The sequence below is a fragment of the Neomonachus schauinslandi genome, chromosome 1 (genome assembly GCF_002201575.2).
Source record: "Neomonachus schauinslandi chromosome 1, ASM220157v2, whole genome shotgun sequence".
In the NCBI taxonomy this organism is placed as follows: Eukaryota; Metazoa; Chordata; class Mammalia; order Carnivora; family Phocidae; genus Neomonachus; species Neomonachus schauinslandi.
In genome coordinates, this window is record NC_058403.1 from 157502914 (window position 1) to 157522968 (window position 20055).

General features: G+C 45.4%; 1 protein-coding gene across 1 annotated transcript in view; it reads left to right on the forward strand.

Moving 5' to 3' along the window:
• Positions 1–20055, forward strand: part of EEFSEC (eukaryotic elongation factor, selenocysteine-tRNA specific) — a 243656-nt gene that overhangs the window by 77498 nt on the left and 146103 nt on the right. The window contains exon 2 of the mRNA XM_021695078.2: positions 5989–6196. Coding sequence (XP_021550753.2) covers positions 5989–6196 — 208 coding nt within the window. The remainder of the gene's footprint in view (positions 1–5988; positions 6197–20055) is intronic.

The following is a 20055-nucleotide window of genomic DNA, read 5'->3' on the forward strand; positions in this document are numbered from 1 at the left end:
ACTTTAGTTTTCTCTAGATGGCTGCCTGCTGTCCCCGTGTCCCAGGTGAGTGCTTTTCCCCCCCGTTGACACATGTGGACAGGGAGGCCCAGAGAAGGACGGCTACTCACCCCATCTCGCAGCACGTCTCATTCCTCACCACCGCCCTCTCTCAGCTCTGCGGGGGTTTTGCCACGAGTCGCCAGCATTTATTGTTTTTTGGCTTTTCTTCCTTTTGGCGGGGGCCCAGCACCTCTATTTGTCTGCTGTCTTGTCCACAGCTGTGTATTTGTTTCCTCGGTCTCTTACACGGGCTCTCTTTGTTGTTTCCCCTGTTCCTCCACTGCTAACATCGCTCCCATTGTTCTCCTCCCGGGTTTCTTTAGGTGCTGATGAATGCCTCCTTTCGCTGCCTCCTGGAGGACCGTGCCTCTGGCTTGGGATGCGTCCTAGAGGACTCTGGCGGTTTGCCTTTGCACCTTGTCTGCTCTCCTTCCTCCTCCCATCCTCAGGGCCTTTCCCGCTTGCTCTTCGGCATGCTGGAGAGTTCCCAGGAGATGCGGCAATAGCCAAGAGGCAGCTGGCAAAAGAAAAGGAAGACATTTTTAAGTTAGTCAGCCCTGGGTTCTAGCCCTGATTCTCCTGTTTACTGTTGTGTAACGAGACCTCAGATTTCTCTTTATTAAAATGGGAGACTCTCCTCCTCATGGGATTTGGTAAGGGCAGAGCTAACACACATCAAGCATGGGTCATGAGCCCATGTGCCTGTTAGGAGCCGGCTGGTGGCATAAATGCCAGGGTATGAGGCAATAGGGAGTTGTGAGGAGAGGGAGGGTTGTTAATTCGTCGTGGGACCTGGAAGATGTCCAGTCCTGCCTGCCCAGGTTCTCCTGCTTGGGTGTCTCCCTGCTGGCCTGGTGGAATTCGGCAGGATGTTTGTGGAGGACCCTACCTTTGCAGGCTGGGTTAGAACAATAAGGACTTCCTGCCCATTGGTGGGCACAGTGCTCCCAGCTGTTGGCTGGCACTCACCAGTGCCCCCTGTGAGGGCCCTCGGAGATACTGCTGGATTGGGGGAGGTATTGCTAGTATTTGTTCCATGCTGCCATTAATACTCTCCCTTCTTCTCAGCCAGTAAAGGGCATGGGGCCTATGGGGGAAGGAGATGGCCCCTTTTGAGCTTCTATGGTGCTGGGCACCGTGATACAAGTACCTATATGATAGCAGCTTGTGTTTATTGAGCTCTTAGTATGTGCCACGCGCTGTGCAGGCCCCTGCCCTGTAAGGTGTTGTGTCTGGGTCAGCAGGCTACAGGGGAGGGATCCCAGGCTCCGAGAGGTCACGAGGTCTCTCTGCCTGAGGCTGCACAGCTGGCAGGAGGGAAGCGGTGCCTGGGCTTGGGGGCTGGCTCCTCTGCCTCCCCGCCTCCCCGCCCTGCATCTCTCACGTGCCTGCCAGGGCATTGCAGGTGGGCTTCCAAGCCGCTGCTATTTTCCTCCCGCCAAAGGGCAGCACCCACCCTCACCCCCCCCCCCGAGGATTCTTTTGCTCATGTGCCCCATTTGCAAGTATGCCATCCCTCTGCGCTATCTCCTACCTCCATGTCTGAGATTTTCTATCAGGTCTGTAGAAATCAAAATGGAGTTATTGTCCCTATTTTACAGACGGGGAATGAGAGCTCAGAGAGGCTATATAGCATTAAGAAACTTCCCTTTGTCTGAAATTGTTCCTACCAGAAAACCATCATCTGGTAGGAACAAGGGTCACGGGCACTGGGGCCTCCTCCAGTGACTGGGATCTCCTTTGGCTTTCTGGTCCCCTACTGGAGGGGCTGGGCCTGGCCAGCGCCTCCAGTCTGTTGGACTCCTGGCCTGTCCTGCGGTGTGTGAAGTGACCCTGGCAGTTGTGTAGTGGCATGGGACATCACGAATGTGTGACTCCAGCGAGGGGAGGCAGGGAGGGCAAGGAGAGGGGCTGGCGGGCAGTGTGTGCAAGTCAAACATGCCGCCTGTGCCCTGGTGGGTGCTAGGTCCATGGACACCATGGGGGCCCCACGCCTGACCACTCCGAGAACTCTTCCTTCTCCACGCCCCACACTCAGTCAGTAACCTCACTCCTTTGTCCACATGTGTTTGCATGGGGGGCTCTTGGACAGGTGGGAGCAGTACGACTCTGAATGTGAGGCTGGGCTGAGAGCTTGGCTCAGCACTGACAGCCCTAAATGCAGCTCTGCTTACTGAGGGCCCGGCGGGCCTTCCCCTTTGATTCCCCCGCCAACCTCTTGCAGTGGGCATCTTTGTTTAGATTCTGATTTACAGATAAGGAAGCAGAGGCCCCCAGTGGGGCTGTGGTTTTAATGCCTGGTTGGGTGTCTCCAAGCCCTGCTCCCACCTCTTCCTCCCACTCGTGGCCCTTGGCTCCCCACCTGAACATTGACCTTCTTTGCTAAGCCCCTTCCATATCCAAACCCTCTGATTCTGTGCTGAGGAGGGCAGGACAGACAGCCCTGGTTCACAGCTGTTCACTGTACTGTGCCAGTAGGAATCTGACAGGGAAACTTCAGGTCACTGTACTTTGAGGAAAGTATGCAAAAGGAGGAAAACTAAGTTGCACAGAATGGACACACACCTGAGTGGACTCTCAGGGGGCCAAATGGCCCCCATATTATGGAAGTCTTGACACCTCCTGGCAGAGAGTCAGGGCCAGGACAGGTGAGCCTGTATTGGTGTCAATCCAATACTGGGTTTTCACCCTTGCTGGATAGCTTGGGACAAGTTATTTAACCTGCCTGAGCCTCAGTCTTCTTGCCTGTAAAATAGAGAAGCAAGCAATACATTGAATAAATGAATACAAACAATAGCAATGAGGGCACCTTGGGATTGTAGAGCTGCAGCCCCTCCTCCCACCCCTGGGCCCCAAGGGGGACTTCTGACCCCTGCTCTGCTGTCCTGCAGTACCCACAGGGGCATGCACGTGTGTCCCCACCCATGTACAGAGTAAGTGCTTCACTCTGGACACAGGATCGCTCAGGGACAGAGGATGCTGTGGTAGAAAGAAGTCAGTGGGTCCGAGTTCACATTGCTCTGACTGAGTCCTTGCTCCTGACCTTGACTTGGTCACTTCACCTCTCTGAGCCTTTGTTTTCTCATCTGTGATACCCACATGGCAAAGTTGAGGTGCAGTTAAGACGAGAAGCAGATCTGTAGAATACCACGTGCGTGCCACAGTTGGAGTTGTAGAAGGAAAAGCAGTCAGAGCTGCTCATGTTATTGAAGATTTCCTATGGCCTAGGTGCTGTTCTGAGCCCTCCCCACATGTTGTCTCCTTTAGTCTTCACTGCGGCCCACTGACTGGGCTCATCCCCGTCCTCATGCTCGCGAGGACGCCAAGGCACACAGAGGTCTGATGTATTTAGGCACATGGGTCATATTAATAATAGTATAGAAATGGGCACTATAATTTTCTATTATATATATATATATAATATATATTTTATATTTTATATATATATTTTATATTATACTTTATAGGACAATGTATTTACATTATTTATTGAATATTTAGTAAGTCACTGGTTAAAAATACATTTTTCTTTATTTTAAATTTAATATTGTTTTCTCCTTTTTAGGGTGTACATAGCTTTTGATTAAAAAATCAAATTTTATGATTAAAGATGTGATTTTGAGGTTGCTAAAATGTTTAAAGTTTTATATTCCGTTTCTCTAGCCGAAATCTTTTCTCTGAACACACTTTTTTCTTCAGTCTCAGAAGGAAAATTACATCTCACAGATAACTTACACTTTGTTAAATGCTGACCTTTGTAAGTTTTTCTTTATTTTTATTTTTGAAAAGATTAAGATATATAATCTACAGAATTGGAAATTGTAACTTTTTAAAGTACTGAGAAACTTTAACCCTGTTATAATTATTCTGCAAACCTTTAAAGGGATCTATAGTCAGAACAACTAGATGAAAAGGTCTGATAGACGGAAAAATATAGAGGGTCATTTGTAAGCTGCAAGTTCCTGACTTGTGTTTCCCGCCCACTTGCTCGCTGTGCCCCTCTGGTCTCAGAATGGTTTCCTACCCTGGGTTCATGGGAATTGGGAAGGACACTGTTTGATTCATTCTTTGGAATACTGGGGATTTTGAAAAAGACAAGACGGGCCAGTTATGTCACTTCCTGTCGTCTGATGAAAAGTTTGAGGACGAAACGGGAGTAACTGAGAGCTGCTGCTGGGCAGCGGGCACTTGCCTGCTGCTGACCCCTGGTTCGCAGTGGGGCCTGTCAAGTCGCTGTGACCTCTGGTCTCTTTAGAAGTGCCTGATGTTGGCTGCGCCTCATCGGGTCTGCTCAAGAGCCTGGCCTTTTGGAGCAAAGCTGTGTGCTCCTCTCAACAAAGGCGGCTTGTAGATGCTGGAGTAAGGCCGCAGAGGAAATCCTCACCAGCCTGAGTGTTTGGGGCCTGGCTGCACTTGTCTTTCTGGGTTTGTCAGGCCAGTTTCATTTCTGTCCCCAGGAGCCCAACAGGCATCATCAGTAAGATAGGCTAAATGCATGGAATACATGAGTCCTTCCCCTCAGCCACTGGGCCCAGACAAGGCATTCCTGGGTAGTGGTGTATACCAATAGGGAATTGAGTCACGGGGCTAGACTCTGAGTCCTGCCTAGAGCCAGACACCTACTGTTTTTCCCACTGTGCAAGTCAGTGGTGACCAGGGAAGAGTGCTTCAGTGGTGGGGCCAGGCTCCCTGGTGTCTGGTGGCCTTTGGTGCTCATTGGTCTAGAGCAAGTAGCCCCATGACTCTGAGTCCCACCTTCTTTGAAACAGTGGTTGTGGAGATTAAGTGGTTGACTAGCGCGCAAGGTGAATGTGCCAACAGGAAAGACTGCCCCTCCTCACCTTCCCTCCTTTCCCAGGAGTGAGCTTGGGTCATGAGTCACCCATAGAGCAGTCTTCCTCTGTAGCACCGTGACGATAATTTGGTCCTAAAAATCCCTTCTGGGGCAAAGGGGGAAATATCTGCATATTCCTGTATCCCCAAGATAACACCTTTTTTTTTTTTTTGTGAAACTACTTAAAAATCCTATTAAAAAGGACACAGTCCCTTCATTGGCCAACATTAGTCTTCCTAACATGGGTCAGGGCAGTTTCCTTTCATTGACTCCTTTGTAATTTGTCCCTCTGCTGCTGTTCAGCTCAGGTGTGGCTGTGTATTTAGGGCGTGCTCACAACCAGGCATGCATGTGTAATATAGAGTGCACACATACACACACACAACACCCCTATATGTACACGTGCACACACACACACTTACATATATGGTATTCACTGTTGAGGTAGCGAACCTTGGATTGCTCTTACCCTCCCTGAAAGAGCAGGAGCTTCCCACCCAGAATGGAAAGGACAGAAGAAGTGAGTAGCTATATTGCAGCCGTGGGTGGGAGGATCATGACGAAAACCAACTACTGTGAGGAGAAGACCCAGGAATCACAGAGGACACAACCTCCAGGCCTCCACATTAGTTTTCTGGTCTTTCTGTCTGCTGTCTTGGCAAGGCCAAATCTCTAGGCATTTGCCAAGTCTAAAACTGAGATATTTCCTGCTTGGATATTTTTCTTAGGTAGGATGGAATGAAAATGAGAAGATTGAGGCAGTAAAATGGTGTGGGTTTTGGGGTCCCCCAGCTCTGCTGCATGCTGGCTATGGGGCTCTGGGCGAGCTCTCTGTATTTCACGGGCCTCAGTTTCCTCCTCTCCAGATGAGGTAACGCGTCTATCCCTCATGGTGGTTGGTCATGAGGACTCCGTGAAATCATGTGGTCAGAGTCCCTCCCCCGAGGCCGGAGCTAGAAGGTGTGTGGTGGTCATTCATTTCCCACCCCACCCACTTTTATCTTAATACTTTAATTTGGCTGATTTTGCTTAACCTCAAACATCAGGCCACTTTCTGCAGAGTCCTCTCCCCCATTTCCCTTTCTAATCTTGTCTTCTCTCTCTCCTTGCAGGGGCCCAGATCATTGATCTGATGATGCTGGTCATTGATGTGACCAAAGGGATGCAGACCCAGTCAGCGGAGTGCCTTGTGATTGGGCAGATCGCCTGCCAGAAGCTGGTTGTGGTGCTGAACAAAATAGACCTCTTAGCTGAAGGGAAGAGACAGGCAGCGATTGATAAAATGACCAAGAAAATGCAGAGGACCCTGGAGAACACCAAGTAGGTTTGTTGATGAGTGGTGTATCCACTTGTATAAGCTGGTCCTGGGGCACAGGTCATTTCATTAACACAGATTGGGTAGGCAGGTGTCAGCCGTGGTAAGTGGGATCTTGCCTGGCATTTACTCTCATCAAGGGTAAAGGCTAAAATGCTGTTGCAAGAGACCAAAAAATACAGAAGCATAAGGAAACTAGAAGTTGATTTTTTAGGTAATTTCTTTTTTTTTTTTTTAAAGGTTTTATTTATTTATTTGAGAGAGAGAGAATGAGAGAGAGCACATGAGAGGGGGGAGGGTCAGAGGGAGAAGCAGACTCCCTGCCGAGCAGGGAGCCCGATGTGGGACTCGATCCAGGGACTCCAGGATCATGACCTGAGCCGAAGGCAGTCGCTTAACCAACTGAGCCACCCAGGTGCACTCTAGGTAATTTCTTAATGTGAATGGTTGGAGGGGGTTCTTCTCTGCACAGCATTCAGAAACCCAGGCTTCCTCCGTCTTGCTGCCCTTCTACTGTAGGGTGTGTCCTTGTCCGTGTGGTCAAAGCCAGGCATGGGCACTACTGCGTTCACGTTTGAAGGAGGGTCCCGTGTGTCAGGAATGGCTGGACCTAGAAGGGGCACACACACTTCCCACAGATTCTGTGGGTGAGGGAGGACTCAGTCCTACCTGCTCATGTCACCCATGCCGTGGTGTCAGAGAGCCCGGGAAACGGATCCCCTCACCATCTGCTTAGCTGCAACTCGGTTATCAAAAGGGGGAAATTGGTTTTTTGGTTTTTTTAATATTTATTTATTTATTTTTGAGAGAGAGAGAGAGAGAGAGTGAGAGCACACAAGCAGGGGGAGGGGCAGAGGGAGAAGCAGACTCCCCGCTGAGCAGGGAGCCTGAGGTGGGACTCAATCCCAGGACCCTGGGATCATGACCTGAGCCAAAGGCAGACGCTTAAACGGCTGAGCCACCCAGGCACCCCAGTGGAGCTTGGTTTTGGTGGACGACTGGATGTTTCTGTTTCAGAGGACTGTTAAATTGGATGGATGGATGGACAGACTTTGCTGTTGGAGGGGAGACCGGGAAAGACAAAATCACAAAGGACTGTCGTAGTATTTCACACCAATGGGTTTGTGATTTTGTCTTGCGGAAAGTAGGGAGTCCTTAATGAGTTTGTGCAAGGAAGTGGCTGAAAGGTTCTCCCATCCAGAGATAGCTGGCGGCAGGTGGAAGGATGGCTTGGTGACGAGGATCCAGGGGGAGAACAGACAGGGAGAGGCAGCGTGGTGGTGTTCCCAGGGAGAGAAATGTGGTCTGCGTTCAGGCTGTGGAGGAAGGGGAGGCTGACCTGGGGAGACCTTTAACAGGAGAAGCAACAGGCCTTGTCAAGTGATTGACTCTGCTTACTGTCCATGGGGGTGGCAAGGTGGCAGTGCTGCTGGGCAGCCTTGGGGGTGGTGGAAGGGGTCGGGGGACAGAGAGCTGCCCGCTCGCTCAGGCGGCCGCAGGAGTGACTTACTCTGATGTGGTCAAGAAAATGAGAAAATGTCCTTGTTGAGCACAGAGTGTTGGCAAACCTCATTGTTTTATCAATTCCCCTCTTCCTCTCCAGGCTAGTGCCTTTTGATCAATACTAAATAGCGGTCACTGGGAGACAGCGATGCTTCCTCTTTGCTATGCAGCCTGAGACAATATCCTGCTCCTTCCACCTCTCCTTCTCCTGCCTGTGGAGGGCAAGCAAGTAGAGAGTGTTTTTGTTTCCCCGTCATAAAGATTGATATGCCTTCCCATTTATGATTTTTTTTTTCAGATCCAACACCTGCAACTCTCCCTCAGAATTCTCAAGTTGGTTAAATTAAAGCTCCAGGCCTGTGAATGGGCCAAATATGTCATAAAAGATTTCCTAGCGCTGCCTTTTGTTAGCAAAATTCATCAATCCGATAAAATCGACACATTTAGATAAGTGTTGCATAAGAATTCAGACTTTGTTATTCCCAACGGAAGTGGATATGAGACTGTAAAAAGGAAGATAAAAAATTATATCTTCTTTTTAGTGAGTTATTTGATCTCCCTGCCGTTTTATTTACTTGTCAGAAAGGGGAGAACAGGTCCTTTGGACTCCTGCATAAAAACCCAGTACAATGTCAGTATCATTTGCTATATAAATGGGACCTTCTGGGAAGGGCTTGGGATACTTTTAAGGGTGAGTTAATACTAATTATTTTGAGTGGTTAAATTTAAGGCAAATTCTCACTTTGCATTTAAATTACTATTCCTATTTTAATTTATTGCTTGAAGGTCCAATTGTGGACTTTATCACACATCCAGGGGAAATTGTCCCCCTGAAACCTCTTCTGTCTTCATTCAGTGCCCAGAGGGCAGAGAGAACAACCCCCATACTGGAAGGGATTGCCCCCTTTTGGGTTGTAGCCAGTGGGTTCAAGGGCCCCAGGGCCAGGCCAGGTTGTAAGAGAACATTAGCTTTCACCTCTGTGCAGCAGAGAACTTTAAGTTATTTTAAGTGACCATTTCCTTTCCTTGTGGCCCCTTGTGAAGTGAATCTTTTGTAATGCTGCTCCAAATGCGAAGAAACTTTCTACCTAAAAAGGAAAAATTTGGACTGACGAATTATGTAAATATCAAAACCTGAAAACATGAAACCTGTTAAAAAACATAACTTATTTTTTCCCATCCAAAGAGCAATTGAAAGAAAATTGGGAAAAAGAGAAAAATGATTAAAAGAAAGAAGAAGCCACCCAAATATTTCTTTTCTCAGAATAGCTGCTGACATTTGGGTTTATTTCATTCCTATCTTTTCACTGTGTATCATATTACCCCCCCTTTTTCCTCCACATTACTTTGATTGTAGTAAAATCTGCATAACATAATATTTATTATTTTACCCATTTGCAAATATACAGTTCACTGGCATTAAATACATTCACAAAGATCCCAGGGTCCTGTGATTGAGTCCGGCATCTGGCGTTGGGCTCTTTGCTCAGCAGAGAGCCTGCTTCTCCCTCTGCCTGCAGCTCATCCTGCCTGTGCTCTCTCTCTCTCTCTGACAAATAAATAAATAAAAATCTTTAAAAAAAAACAAAAATTAAAAAAATTCACAAAGCTGTGTGCCCATCAGCACTCTCTATGCCGAAAGCGTTTTCAGAATCCGCAACATAAACTCTGTACCCGTTTAACAAGAACTCCCCCTTTCCTCCTCCCCTCTCCTCCCCTCTCCTCCCCTCTCCTCCCCTCTCCTCCCCTCTCCTTCCCCACCCCCAGCAGCCTTTATTCTGCTTTCTGTTTCTTTAACTTTGCTTATTCTAGGTACCTTATAGAAATGGAATCCTGTGTTTGGCTTTCTGTGTCTGGATTATTTCCCTTAGTGTAATGCTTTCAGGGCCCATCCATGTTGTAGCCTGTGTCAGAATGTCACTCCTTCATAGTGAATAGTGTTCTGTTGTATGTATGTACCTTATTTTGTTTGTCCATTCATCTGTGGATAAACACTTGGCTTGTTTCCTTTTGGTTATTGTGAATAATGCTGTATGAACATTGGTGTACAAATAGCTATTCAAGTCCCTGCTTTCAGTTTCTTTGGGTCTATACCTAGGAGTGGAATTGCTGGGTCATGTGAAAGTTTTATGTTTAACTTTTTTGAGGAACCACCAAACTGTTTTCCACAGTGGCTGCACTATTTTACATTCCCACCAGCAGTGTGTGAGGGTTGCCATTTCTCCACATCCTTGCCAACACTCGTCATTTTCCCTTTTTTTTAATAGTTATCCTAGTGGGTATGAAGTGGTATCTTGTTGTGGCTTCCTCGACCCCTTTTTGTTGGTTTATCCCCCCTGGTTTTATTGAGAAATAATTGACATACATGAATATATAAGGTTATGGCGTGACACCATGATGGTTTGATTTACATATGTTGTGAAATGATTATCACAGTAGGTTTAGCTAACATCCATCTTCCCATAAAAATACAATAAACAGAAAAGAAGGAAAGAAAAAAGGAAAAAAATGTTCCTGTGACGAGAACTCCTGGGACCTACTCTGTTAACAGGTTTCCTGTATATCACGTGGTAGTGTTAGTTAGAGTCATCACATTGTACCTCATGGCCCTAGGGCATATTTATCTCAGAGCTGCAAGTGGGTATCTTTTGACCACCCTCTCCAATTCCCTTTCCCCCCCACCCTCTGCCTGTGGTGACCACAAATCTGCTCTCTTTCTGAGTTTTGTTTTTTGTGTTTTTGTTTTTTTTAGATCCTGCCGATAAGTTGAAATCACACATTATTTGTCTTTCTCTGTCTGACTTATTTCACCTAGCTTAATGCCTTTGAGTTCATCCGTGTCGTGGCAGATGGTAGGATTTCCTTGTTTTTTATGGATGAATGATATCCATTATGTATTTATATACACCGCAACTTCTTTATCCGTTCATCCATCGATGGACACTTAGGTTGTTTCTATGTCTTGGCTGTTGTAAATAATGCTGCAATGAACATGAGGGTGCGGATGTCTTTCCAAGTTAGTGTCTTCATTTCCTTTGGATATATTCCCAGAAGTGGATCATATGGTAGTTCTATTTTTGATTTTTTGAGGTTCCTCCACACTATTTTCCATAGTGGCTGCAACAGTTTACACTCCCTCCCACCCAAACCCAGTGCACACAGGTTTCCCTTTCTCCACATCCACACCAACATTTGTTAACCTCTTGTCTTTTTGGTGATGGCCATTCTAACACACGTATGAAGTGATATTTCATTGTGGTTTTAACTTGCATTTTCTTAATGACTAGTGATGTTGAGCATCTTTCCATGTACCGGTTGGCCTTTCAAATATCTTCTTTGGAGAAATGTCTATTTAGGTCCTTTGCCCATTTTTCTATTGGGTTTTGTTGTTGTTTTGTTGTTGTTGTTGAATTGTAGGGGATCTTTATATATTCTGGATATCAATCCCTTGTCAAATATATGGTATGCAAATGTTTTCTTCTATTCTGTAAGTTGACTTTTTACTTTTTTCATAGTATCCTTGGAGGCACAAAAGTTTTTAACTTTGATAAAATCCAATATATTTATTTTCTCTTTTGTTGTCTGTGCTTTTGGTGTCCTATCCATGAAATTGTTGCCAAATCCAATGTCATGAAGATTTTCCCTAATTTCTTTTCTAAGAATTTTACAGTGTTAGCTCTTAAGTTTAGGTCTTTCATCTATTTCTATATATGGTAATTTTTTATATATGGTGTAAGTTTATATGTGGTGTAAGTTAAGGGCCCAGCGTCATTATTTGTATGTGGATATCCAGTTTTCCCAGCACTATTTGTTGAAAGGATTGTCCTTTCCCCTCTTACCATGTCCGAAATCAATTGATCATACATGTGTGGGTTTATTTCTGAGTTCTCTGTTCTGTTCCATTGGTCTATATGTCTTTCCTTATGCCAGTACCACACTGCTTTGTTTATCTTTGTAGTAAGTTTCAAAGTCAGGATGTTGGGTCCTCCAGCTTTCTGCTTCTTCTCCAATATTATTTTGGCTATTTGAGGCCCCTTGCAATTCCTGCATGAAATTGTAGGATCTGCTTTCCATTTCTGCAAAAACATGTTGGCATTTTCATAGGGATTGCATTGAATCTGTAGATTCCTTTGGGTAGTATGAACATCTAAACAGTGTTAGGTCTTCCAATCCATGAACATGATGCCTTTCCATTTGTTTAGATCTTCTTTAATTTTTCTAATCAGTGTTTTGTAGTTTTCATTATATAGGTCTTTCACATCCTTGGTTAGATTTATTCCCAAGTATTTAATTCTTTTAGATGTCATTATTAAGTGGAACTGCTTTCTTAATTTCCTTTTCAGATTGTTTTTAGCTAGAATACAGAAACACAGCTGATTTTTATGTGTTGATCTTGTGCCCTGCAACTTTGCTGAATTCAGTTCTTCCTTTTAAACATATAGTTGTAATCATGAGCTATTTGCATTTTTTATTTCTGCTTTCATTACTTAACATTTTGTATAGCACTTCTTCATGTAAGCATCACTCCATTGTAGGCCCTTTAGATTGGCATAAGTTTTCCTTCTTTAAATGAACAACCCTGGGGTGAACATCTTCAACCATCCTTAAACATTTTCTGTATTTTCAGGTTTTTTCCTTCTGAGACATTTCCAGGTGTGAGATTACTGGACCAAGGGCACAAGTCCTTTCAAACCTGTGGTTGTACACTGCCCTATTCTTTTTCAAAAGGGTTTGCATCATTTACACAGATATTTGCAGCTACCTTTGGTTTCTAATTTTAAAATATATTTGAAACTTAGTAGGGTAGAAATGGTAAGTTACTCTTGTTTTAATATGTGATTCTGTAATTAATGGGGACGTTAAAGATTTTTCCTTTTTTTTTTTTTTAAAGATTTTTATTTATTTATTTGACAGAGACACAGCGAGAGAGGGAACACAAGCAGGGGGAGTAGGAGAGGGAGAAGCAGACTCCCTGCCGAGCAGGGAGCCCGGTGTGGGGCTCGATCCCAGGACCCTGGGACCATGACCTGAGCCGAAGGCAGATGCTTAACCACTGAGCCACCCAGGTGCCCCAACATTTTTCCTTAAGTGTATTAAATAGTTGTGCTTTTGTGTGTTTGAATTAGGCCTATATGTTTTGTCTATTTGCCTCTTGTGATTTTAATGCTTTCTTTTTGATTTTCAGGAGTGTTTAATATTAACAAAGATGTTGTTATTAATTAACCCTTTGCCTATCGTGTTTGCTACAAATAAGTCTTCAGCATTTGTTGGTTGTCTTTCCATTTTACTTGCTTTTTTTGATACGCAGAAGTTTCTAATTTTTGTGTAGTCACTCTTTGATTGTTTTTCTTTGTGATTTCTTTATCTCTGAAAGCATTTAAAATTACTCTTGCATAAGCATTTATCAGTGTTAACAGAAATCAAAATAGAAGATAAAAATGTACTCACAGTCTCGTCAGTGCATCAAATTAAAGTGTTCTTTCCCTAGGATCCCTGTCAGTCTTTCCCACATGTACATAATTTGAGGTAGTTGTTATCACAACATTGACACTGTTCTGTGTTCTAGGCTTTTCTGTTTATTTTCCCACTAAATGTTATCATCTGACAGCATCCTTGATGCATCTTTCTCTCAGACTCCCTCTGTGTTTCCTCCTGCTTTTTAAACACTTTCTATTTCCTTGTTTCTGTTTCAGCCAAGGCCATCTGCTGAGAGCCCACTCGGGGCTCCCTTGGCCCTGCCTCCCTTCCTGGGGTTGAGTGGAATGCCAAATCTCAAGTGACTGGGCTGCTGCCCAGCTGACTTACAAGGTGTGCGTTTCATACTAGCTTTGTGGCTAACTAGCTGTGTGGTCTTGGGCAACTCACTTTATCTTCCTGAATTGGCATTTCTTCTTTTGTAAAATGGGAGCTGATAAGTTTAGCCTCACAGCATTTGTTCTGAGGGAGCATTTGATGGCACATAGTAGGTTCTTAACAATCACAGCAAACACCTACTGTGTGCTTGGCACTGTACCAGGGATTTCTCATATACAATCAATCAGATCCTCACAGTAACCCTGGGGGGAGGTTTGGTGTCTGGGTTGACTGGTGAGAAAACTAAAGTATAATAAATATTGGCTGCTTTGAATTTCACTATTCCAAACCGAAAACTTACATGTTTCCCCTGCTTTTCAAAGTTTGCATTACACCACTTTGCTTTTATGAAAGACCTATCTTATTAGTACCTGTTTTCGCTAACTGAAGGAAATCTAGAGAAGATTTTTGTTTTTATGAAAAAAGGTGAAAAGCAATGATAGTGTACAGCATCTGCTTTGCAGCGAGTCCTTAGAGTGGCGCTGCCAAGCCCCTTCCCCAGGAACTACACTCAGCACTCAGCATCAAGCCGCCATCGCTTTGAACTGTGTCTGTGAGCATCTGTGCCTTATGTCGATTTATTTCGTGCATCTGTTAGTAGATGTGTCCTAAGGTATCAGAAGAACCTAGGAGAGGTTATTTTTTGGGTCTGCGAACACTCATTTTCCCATATAAACGAATGGTAATTGCTTCTTCACTTTATGCCATTTTGCCTTACTGAAGATTTCATAGGAATGGCCTGCTTTCAGAGAGTGGGGAAACCTGTACTTTATTTGTTTATGTCTTTTACATGAGTTATACACACAATACACATGCACACGCACATGCACACACACTTTTTTTTTTTTTTTTTAACTTATCTTAGATCGTTTTTGTGTGTTGTCGAAGGTCAGGCTGCATGCACAGTCAGCATGTCTGGGCTTGGTTGGAACCGTGATGTACCACAGCTGTGAGGGGAGTCTGGAGGAGGTGGTGGGTGCTGGGAACAGGAGAAGCTCTTGAATGTGCTCCAGGTCAGCTCCTGCCTGCACTGCTGAGCTGTGGGGCTGGGCCCAGGGCTCTTCCTGACATCTCTGGTTGGAGCCTCTTGTGCTCCTAGAACCCAGACACCAGTCTGGATCTGAAACTCAAGGCAAGAGGGGCCTCTTGTCCCCTTAGGGGCTGCTGAACTTTACTTCTGCCTCTAGAAGCCAGGATCCCCAGTTGTGTGGCATGTTCAGGAAATCAGCAAGGCCAGCTTCTCTTGAGCCTGGGAAAGGGCCAGAGACTTAGCCCAACACGCCGTTATGTTTTGTTACAATACATTGCCCAAAAGGGTTTGGATAAAAAATAATTGAATTTCCGAAAGCTTTATGGTTAATCGCTGGAATTCTTAGTGCACGCTTTTAGCCTTCTCTGTCCCTCTGGGCCTTAGGTTCATGCAGTGTAAGCAGAGATGATGCACATGTACTGGGCCCTGGCTTGTGGTTGGGTCCTGGTTCACTGATTGCCGTGGCTGGGGTCCTCCCTGTGGACTGAGAATGGACTCTTCCTCTCCTCCGTCATGGGAGAGGCCTGGACTCTGGACTCCTACAGACCAGCCACTTACTCTCTGGGCCCCATGGCAGCCCCAGGCAAGTCACTTGGCTTCTCTGAAAATAGGGGTCAGAGCCCCTTTCATGGGGTGTTGAGATCACACGAGAGCATGTAGCGTGGTGCTAGCACAGAGCAGGCTATCCACTCCTCTCCTTTTCTTTCTTTTTCTCTTGTGTTTCTTGCCTTCTTTGTCTCTCTTCCTCAGTTTTTTTAATTTCTTCCCTCACTATTCCTTTCTTTTTCATTCTTTTTCCTCCCTCCTTCCCTCTCCAAAGTCTCTCCTTTCTCTCTGGGTGTTGGCCTTCCCAAGGCAAATATCTCAGTCCTGCCAATTTTGTGGGGGCAGCATGGTCTGTCTGAGCTGCTCTGGAGTTGATTGGTGAGTGGGTCACAGGCCCTGTTTGGATCTCTCCTGTGAACTTGCATCATTTTGTCACACTGACCTTTGGACAGCCAGTGGCTCCTGAGATTGTTTAACTTGCTCTTTAGGGAACTCCAGCTTGTCAGAGTTACTTCCTTTCTTCTTTTAAAAAAAGCCTGATTTTTTTTTTTAAAGGGCATGGAGTCAAAGACCACCTGAACCGAGCCCGCCATGTTCTAAAGAGTGTACCTCCCATACACTTGGGCAGGAAAGACCAGCTGGTGGAGGAAGTAACAGCGGGAGATTTGCCTAGCAGTTCAAGAGGAGAGCTGAGTTAGCTTCCTCTGAGTAGTGTGGGGGCTTCTGAGAAGGTGAATTGGCTTCTGGTCTGGCTTCTGGAGTCAGGAATTCAGATTGGTTTTATTTTATTTTATTTTATTTTATTTATTATTATTTTTTTTTTTAGAGAGAGAGAGGAGAGTGTGTGTGCATGCACGAGTGGCGGGGAACTGAGGGAGAGGAAGAGAGAGAATCTTAAGCAGGCTCCACGTGTGGAGCCTGGCGCAGGGCTCAATCCCACAACCCTGAGCATATGACCTGGCCTGAAATCAAGAGTTGGACGCTTAACTGACTGAGCCATCCAGGCACCCCTCGAATTGGTTTTAGAAGGGCAAGTGATAACCAAGCAGGGGTGAGTTCAAAATATGTGATACAGGTCAGGGCACTGACCACTCAGAAGGGATGCAGGCAACTAGTGGCTGCCCAGGTTCTAAGGACTGTTACCAGACTCCCCACCATGCTTTCCACACATTAACTTATTTGGTGGGGGAGACAACCCTGCAGTGTAGGTCATGCTGTGTTCTGTAGGACAGGGAAATGGAGGCCGAATGAGGTGGAATGATAACTCAGTTCTGGATTGGAAATTAGTTCTAGGGTCCTGGGCTTCTTGCTCAAAATCCCATTCTCTCTGCCTTGCCTCAGATGCCTGTCACCAAGGTTAGGCTTGGCTAGGCAGAGGAAGGGAGGGGAGTGGGGGCAGCAGTAGGATAGAGTTTGGCACTAGGCAAGGGCTTGAGTTTTCACCTGTATTTCCAGGGGGTTGGTGAGTTGAGTCTGTGTGAGGAGGCTGGGGCAGACCACAGAGGGCCTTGTGGACCAGCCTGGATGCTGGGCTTCATCCTGGGACAGCCCTGGAGTCCCTGAAAGTGTATAGAGGAAAAGGCTGATACCTCAAAATGGTGGAGTGGTGTTGCTGGAAAGTCATCATAGCCATGGTCAGTGCCTGGTACAGGCCCTGCACAGACTTTGGAGAGTAGTTGGCCAGGGATGGTAAGGGCCTGACCCAGGGTGGAACTTGTTGAGAATGAAAATCAGGGGCTGGATTGGAGCCAGATCCCAAGAGAAGAACTGATCAAATGCAGTGACTGAGGAAGACAGTGGTGACCATGCAGCCAGTGATGGCTTCAGAGACCAGGGAAATGTTGTTCCATGATCAGAAACCAAGGTGGTAGGGTTGGGAAAGTGCTTGCTGGCAGAGAATGGGACATGACTATAGTGCTGGAAAGGGTCCTTGCCTGAAGACACAGGTATGGGAACCATCCACAGAGGAGCCTTGGCACAGGTCATCAGAGTGTGGGGAGCTCCTGGAGGACAGCAGTCCAGGGGGAAAAGAGCTGGACTCTAAGGATGCTCTTGGGAGAGACTTGCAGTGGATAGGGAAGGAAGAAGGGCCTCTTGAGGAGGCAGAGGCCCTTGATGGAGGGCCATGGGAATAAAGGCTTGGGGTTGTGGGTGAAGAGGGTGGGGAGCCAGCTGACTGATGTTCACAGATGGGGAGAGAGTCCGAGGGAAGAACATTGACTTGACCACTGAAGAGTTGCTATTGACCTTTAGGAACTTAGTTCTCTTCTGTAATCCTTCCCCCATTCCTCTTACAGTTAGAGTTGGTACTCTCAGTTGGTGCTCCAGACCCTCTTGCCCCATTGCTTTGGTAGCCTTTTCTATGTTGGGTAACCTTCATGGAGGCCAGTACAGAGGAGATGGCTTAGTAAATATCCCTTAGCTTGAAAGGGGAGACAGAAGTGATGTTGTGAGGAAATCAAGCATAAGCTCCTGGTGAGTAAACAGAAGTGGTATTGATTTTGAAATGTGAGTGGGGAGAGTATTGGGTATTGATTGAAAGTGGCCAGGGGTGGATGGTGTCAAGCAGAAGGGTTTTCTCCCACCCCAAGAGAAGAGAAATGTGGCAATGCAGAAAGACAGAAGGCATGAGTCCAGAGACAGCACTGGAGGGGTTGGTGAAGGGAGGCTAGGGGATAGGGGTCAGACAGGCGGTTCCTTTAGACATGGCAGGGATACCAGAGAAATAGTGGCAGTAGATTTTTTTCTTGGATTCTTGTCTTCTGTTGCCTCTTCTTGTACTGGGTCCTTTGTCCTGCTTCCCATTGGGTGTCAGAGTGGGGAAACGTAAAGGAATGGCCAAGGGTCTTGAGGAAGATGAAGAAAGCGATATTATTCAAAATGAGGGACTTACACTATCTATCAGACAAAAGAAGTCTGAGGTTGTACTTGGATGTGGCAAAAATTCATGGAGAGGCTTTTGGGAAGATGGCAGAAAGTAGGAGCACCAGGAATCTGTTTCCCTATCTGCATAACAATTATAGTGGCAGAGTATGTCTGTTAATAATCATTTTGGTACACTGGAGTCTTGAAGGCTTGCAAGGGGAAGGCCTAGACAATAAATTGCGTTCATTTCAGTCAATTTTAGCTCTTGGCACAATAGCAGCTATACATTCCCCATCCCTCAGTCTCATGACAGGCACCTGTGCAGGTGTTCCTAGAGCAGCTTGTACAGAGCTCGCAGGAACCAGAGTGGGCAAAAATGCCCTGTTCTCCAAATATCAGAGATCTGTGCTCTGATCAGATTGCTGCTTCTGATCACAGAGGTGCAGACAAACAGGCAGCCATTATTCATACACATCCCTCCATCATTACAACCCCCCTCCCTCCAGCTGAAGTGATTTCTGAAGAATTTGAAGGACGAGTGCCTTTTTTGTTTTGTTTTGTTTCCCCCTTCATTTTTCTCTTTTTCCCCTTTCCAAAGTCAGACATTAAAGACTAAGACATTCAGAAACAACTGCAAACATATGGGGGGAAATTACAAAGTGAACATGCATGCCCAGGGGAAGACTCAGATAAGACTTGAGAAGACTTTATACTTCAGGCTGAGACAGCGTAGAGACAGCCTGCAATAATAAAAAGAAAAAACAAAACAAAACCCCAAGAGCAACAACAAAAAACAGGAAGAATCTGATCTCCAGAGTTACCATATTATTTGACTCAAATGCCCAGTTTCCAACAAAAAATCACAAGGCATATAAAGAAGCAGGAAAGTATGGTGCGGTCAAAGGAAAAAGAATCAATAGAAAGTGTCCTCAAAAAAGACCTGATGGTAGATATACTAGACAAAGACTTTTAAAATAACTATCTTAAAAACATTCAACTAAAGGAAAATATGGAGAAAATCAAGAAAGCAATGTATAAACAAAATGGAAATATCAGGGCGCCTGGGTGGCTCAGTCGTTAAGCGTCTGCCTTCGGCTCAGGTCATGATCCCAGGGTCCCGGGATTGAGCTCCGCATAGGGCTCCCTGCTCGGCGGGAAGCCTGCTTCTCCCTCTCCCACTCCCCCTGCTTGTGTTCCCTCTCTCACTATGTCTCTGTCAAATAAATAAATAAAATCTTAAAAAAAAATAATGGAAATATCAATAAAGAGATAAACTAAAAAGAAACTGAAGAAATTCTGGAGCTGAAAAATATAATAACCAGAAAAAAATTATGAGAGGGATTTAAAAGCAGATTTGAGCAGACAGAAGAAAGAATGGACAAACTTGAAGATAGTACAATGGAAATTATCAGGTCTGAGGAACAGAAAAAAAATTGAAGAAAAGTGAACAGAGCCTAAGAGACCTTTGGAACACCATCAGGTGGACCAACATACACATTGTGGGAGTCCTAGGAAAAGTGAAAGAAAGGGGCAAAGAGAATATTTGAAGAAATGATGGCTGAAAACTTCTGAAGTTTTATGAAAGACATTAATGTAAACATCCAAGAAGCTCAATGAACTCCAAGTAAAATGAACTTAGACTCACACTGAGACATATGAAACTTTCAAAAGACAAAAACAAAGAGAAAATCTTGAAAGCAACAAGAAAGTGACTTGTCACACACAAGGGAGTCTCAATGAGATAATAAGCAGATTTCTCATCAGAAACTATGGAGGCCAGAAGGTAGTAGACCCATATATTCAAAGTGCTAAAACACACACACACACACACACACACAAAAACAAAACAAAACAAAAACCTGGCAATCAAGAATCTTATATCTAGCAAAACTGCCCTTGAAAACTGAGGGAGAAATGAAGGCATTCCTAGATAAACAAAAGCTAAGGAAGTTTGTTACCACTAGACCTGCCATGCAGGAATGCTCAAGAGTCCTGCACAGTGAAATAAAAAGAAACTGGATAGTAACTCGAAGCTCTTGATGAAATAATGATTTCACATGGGCAGTT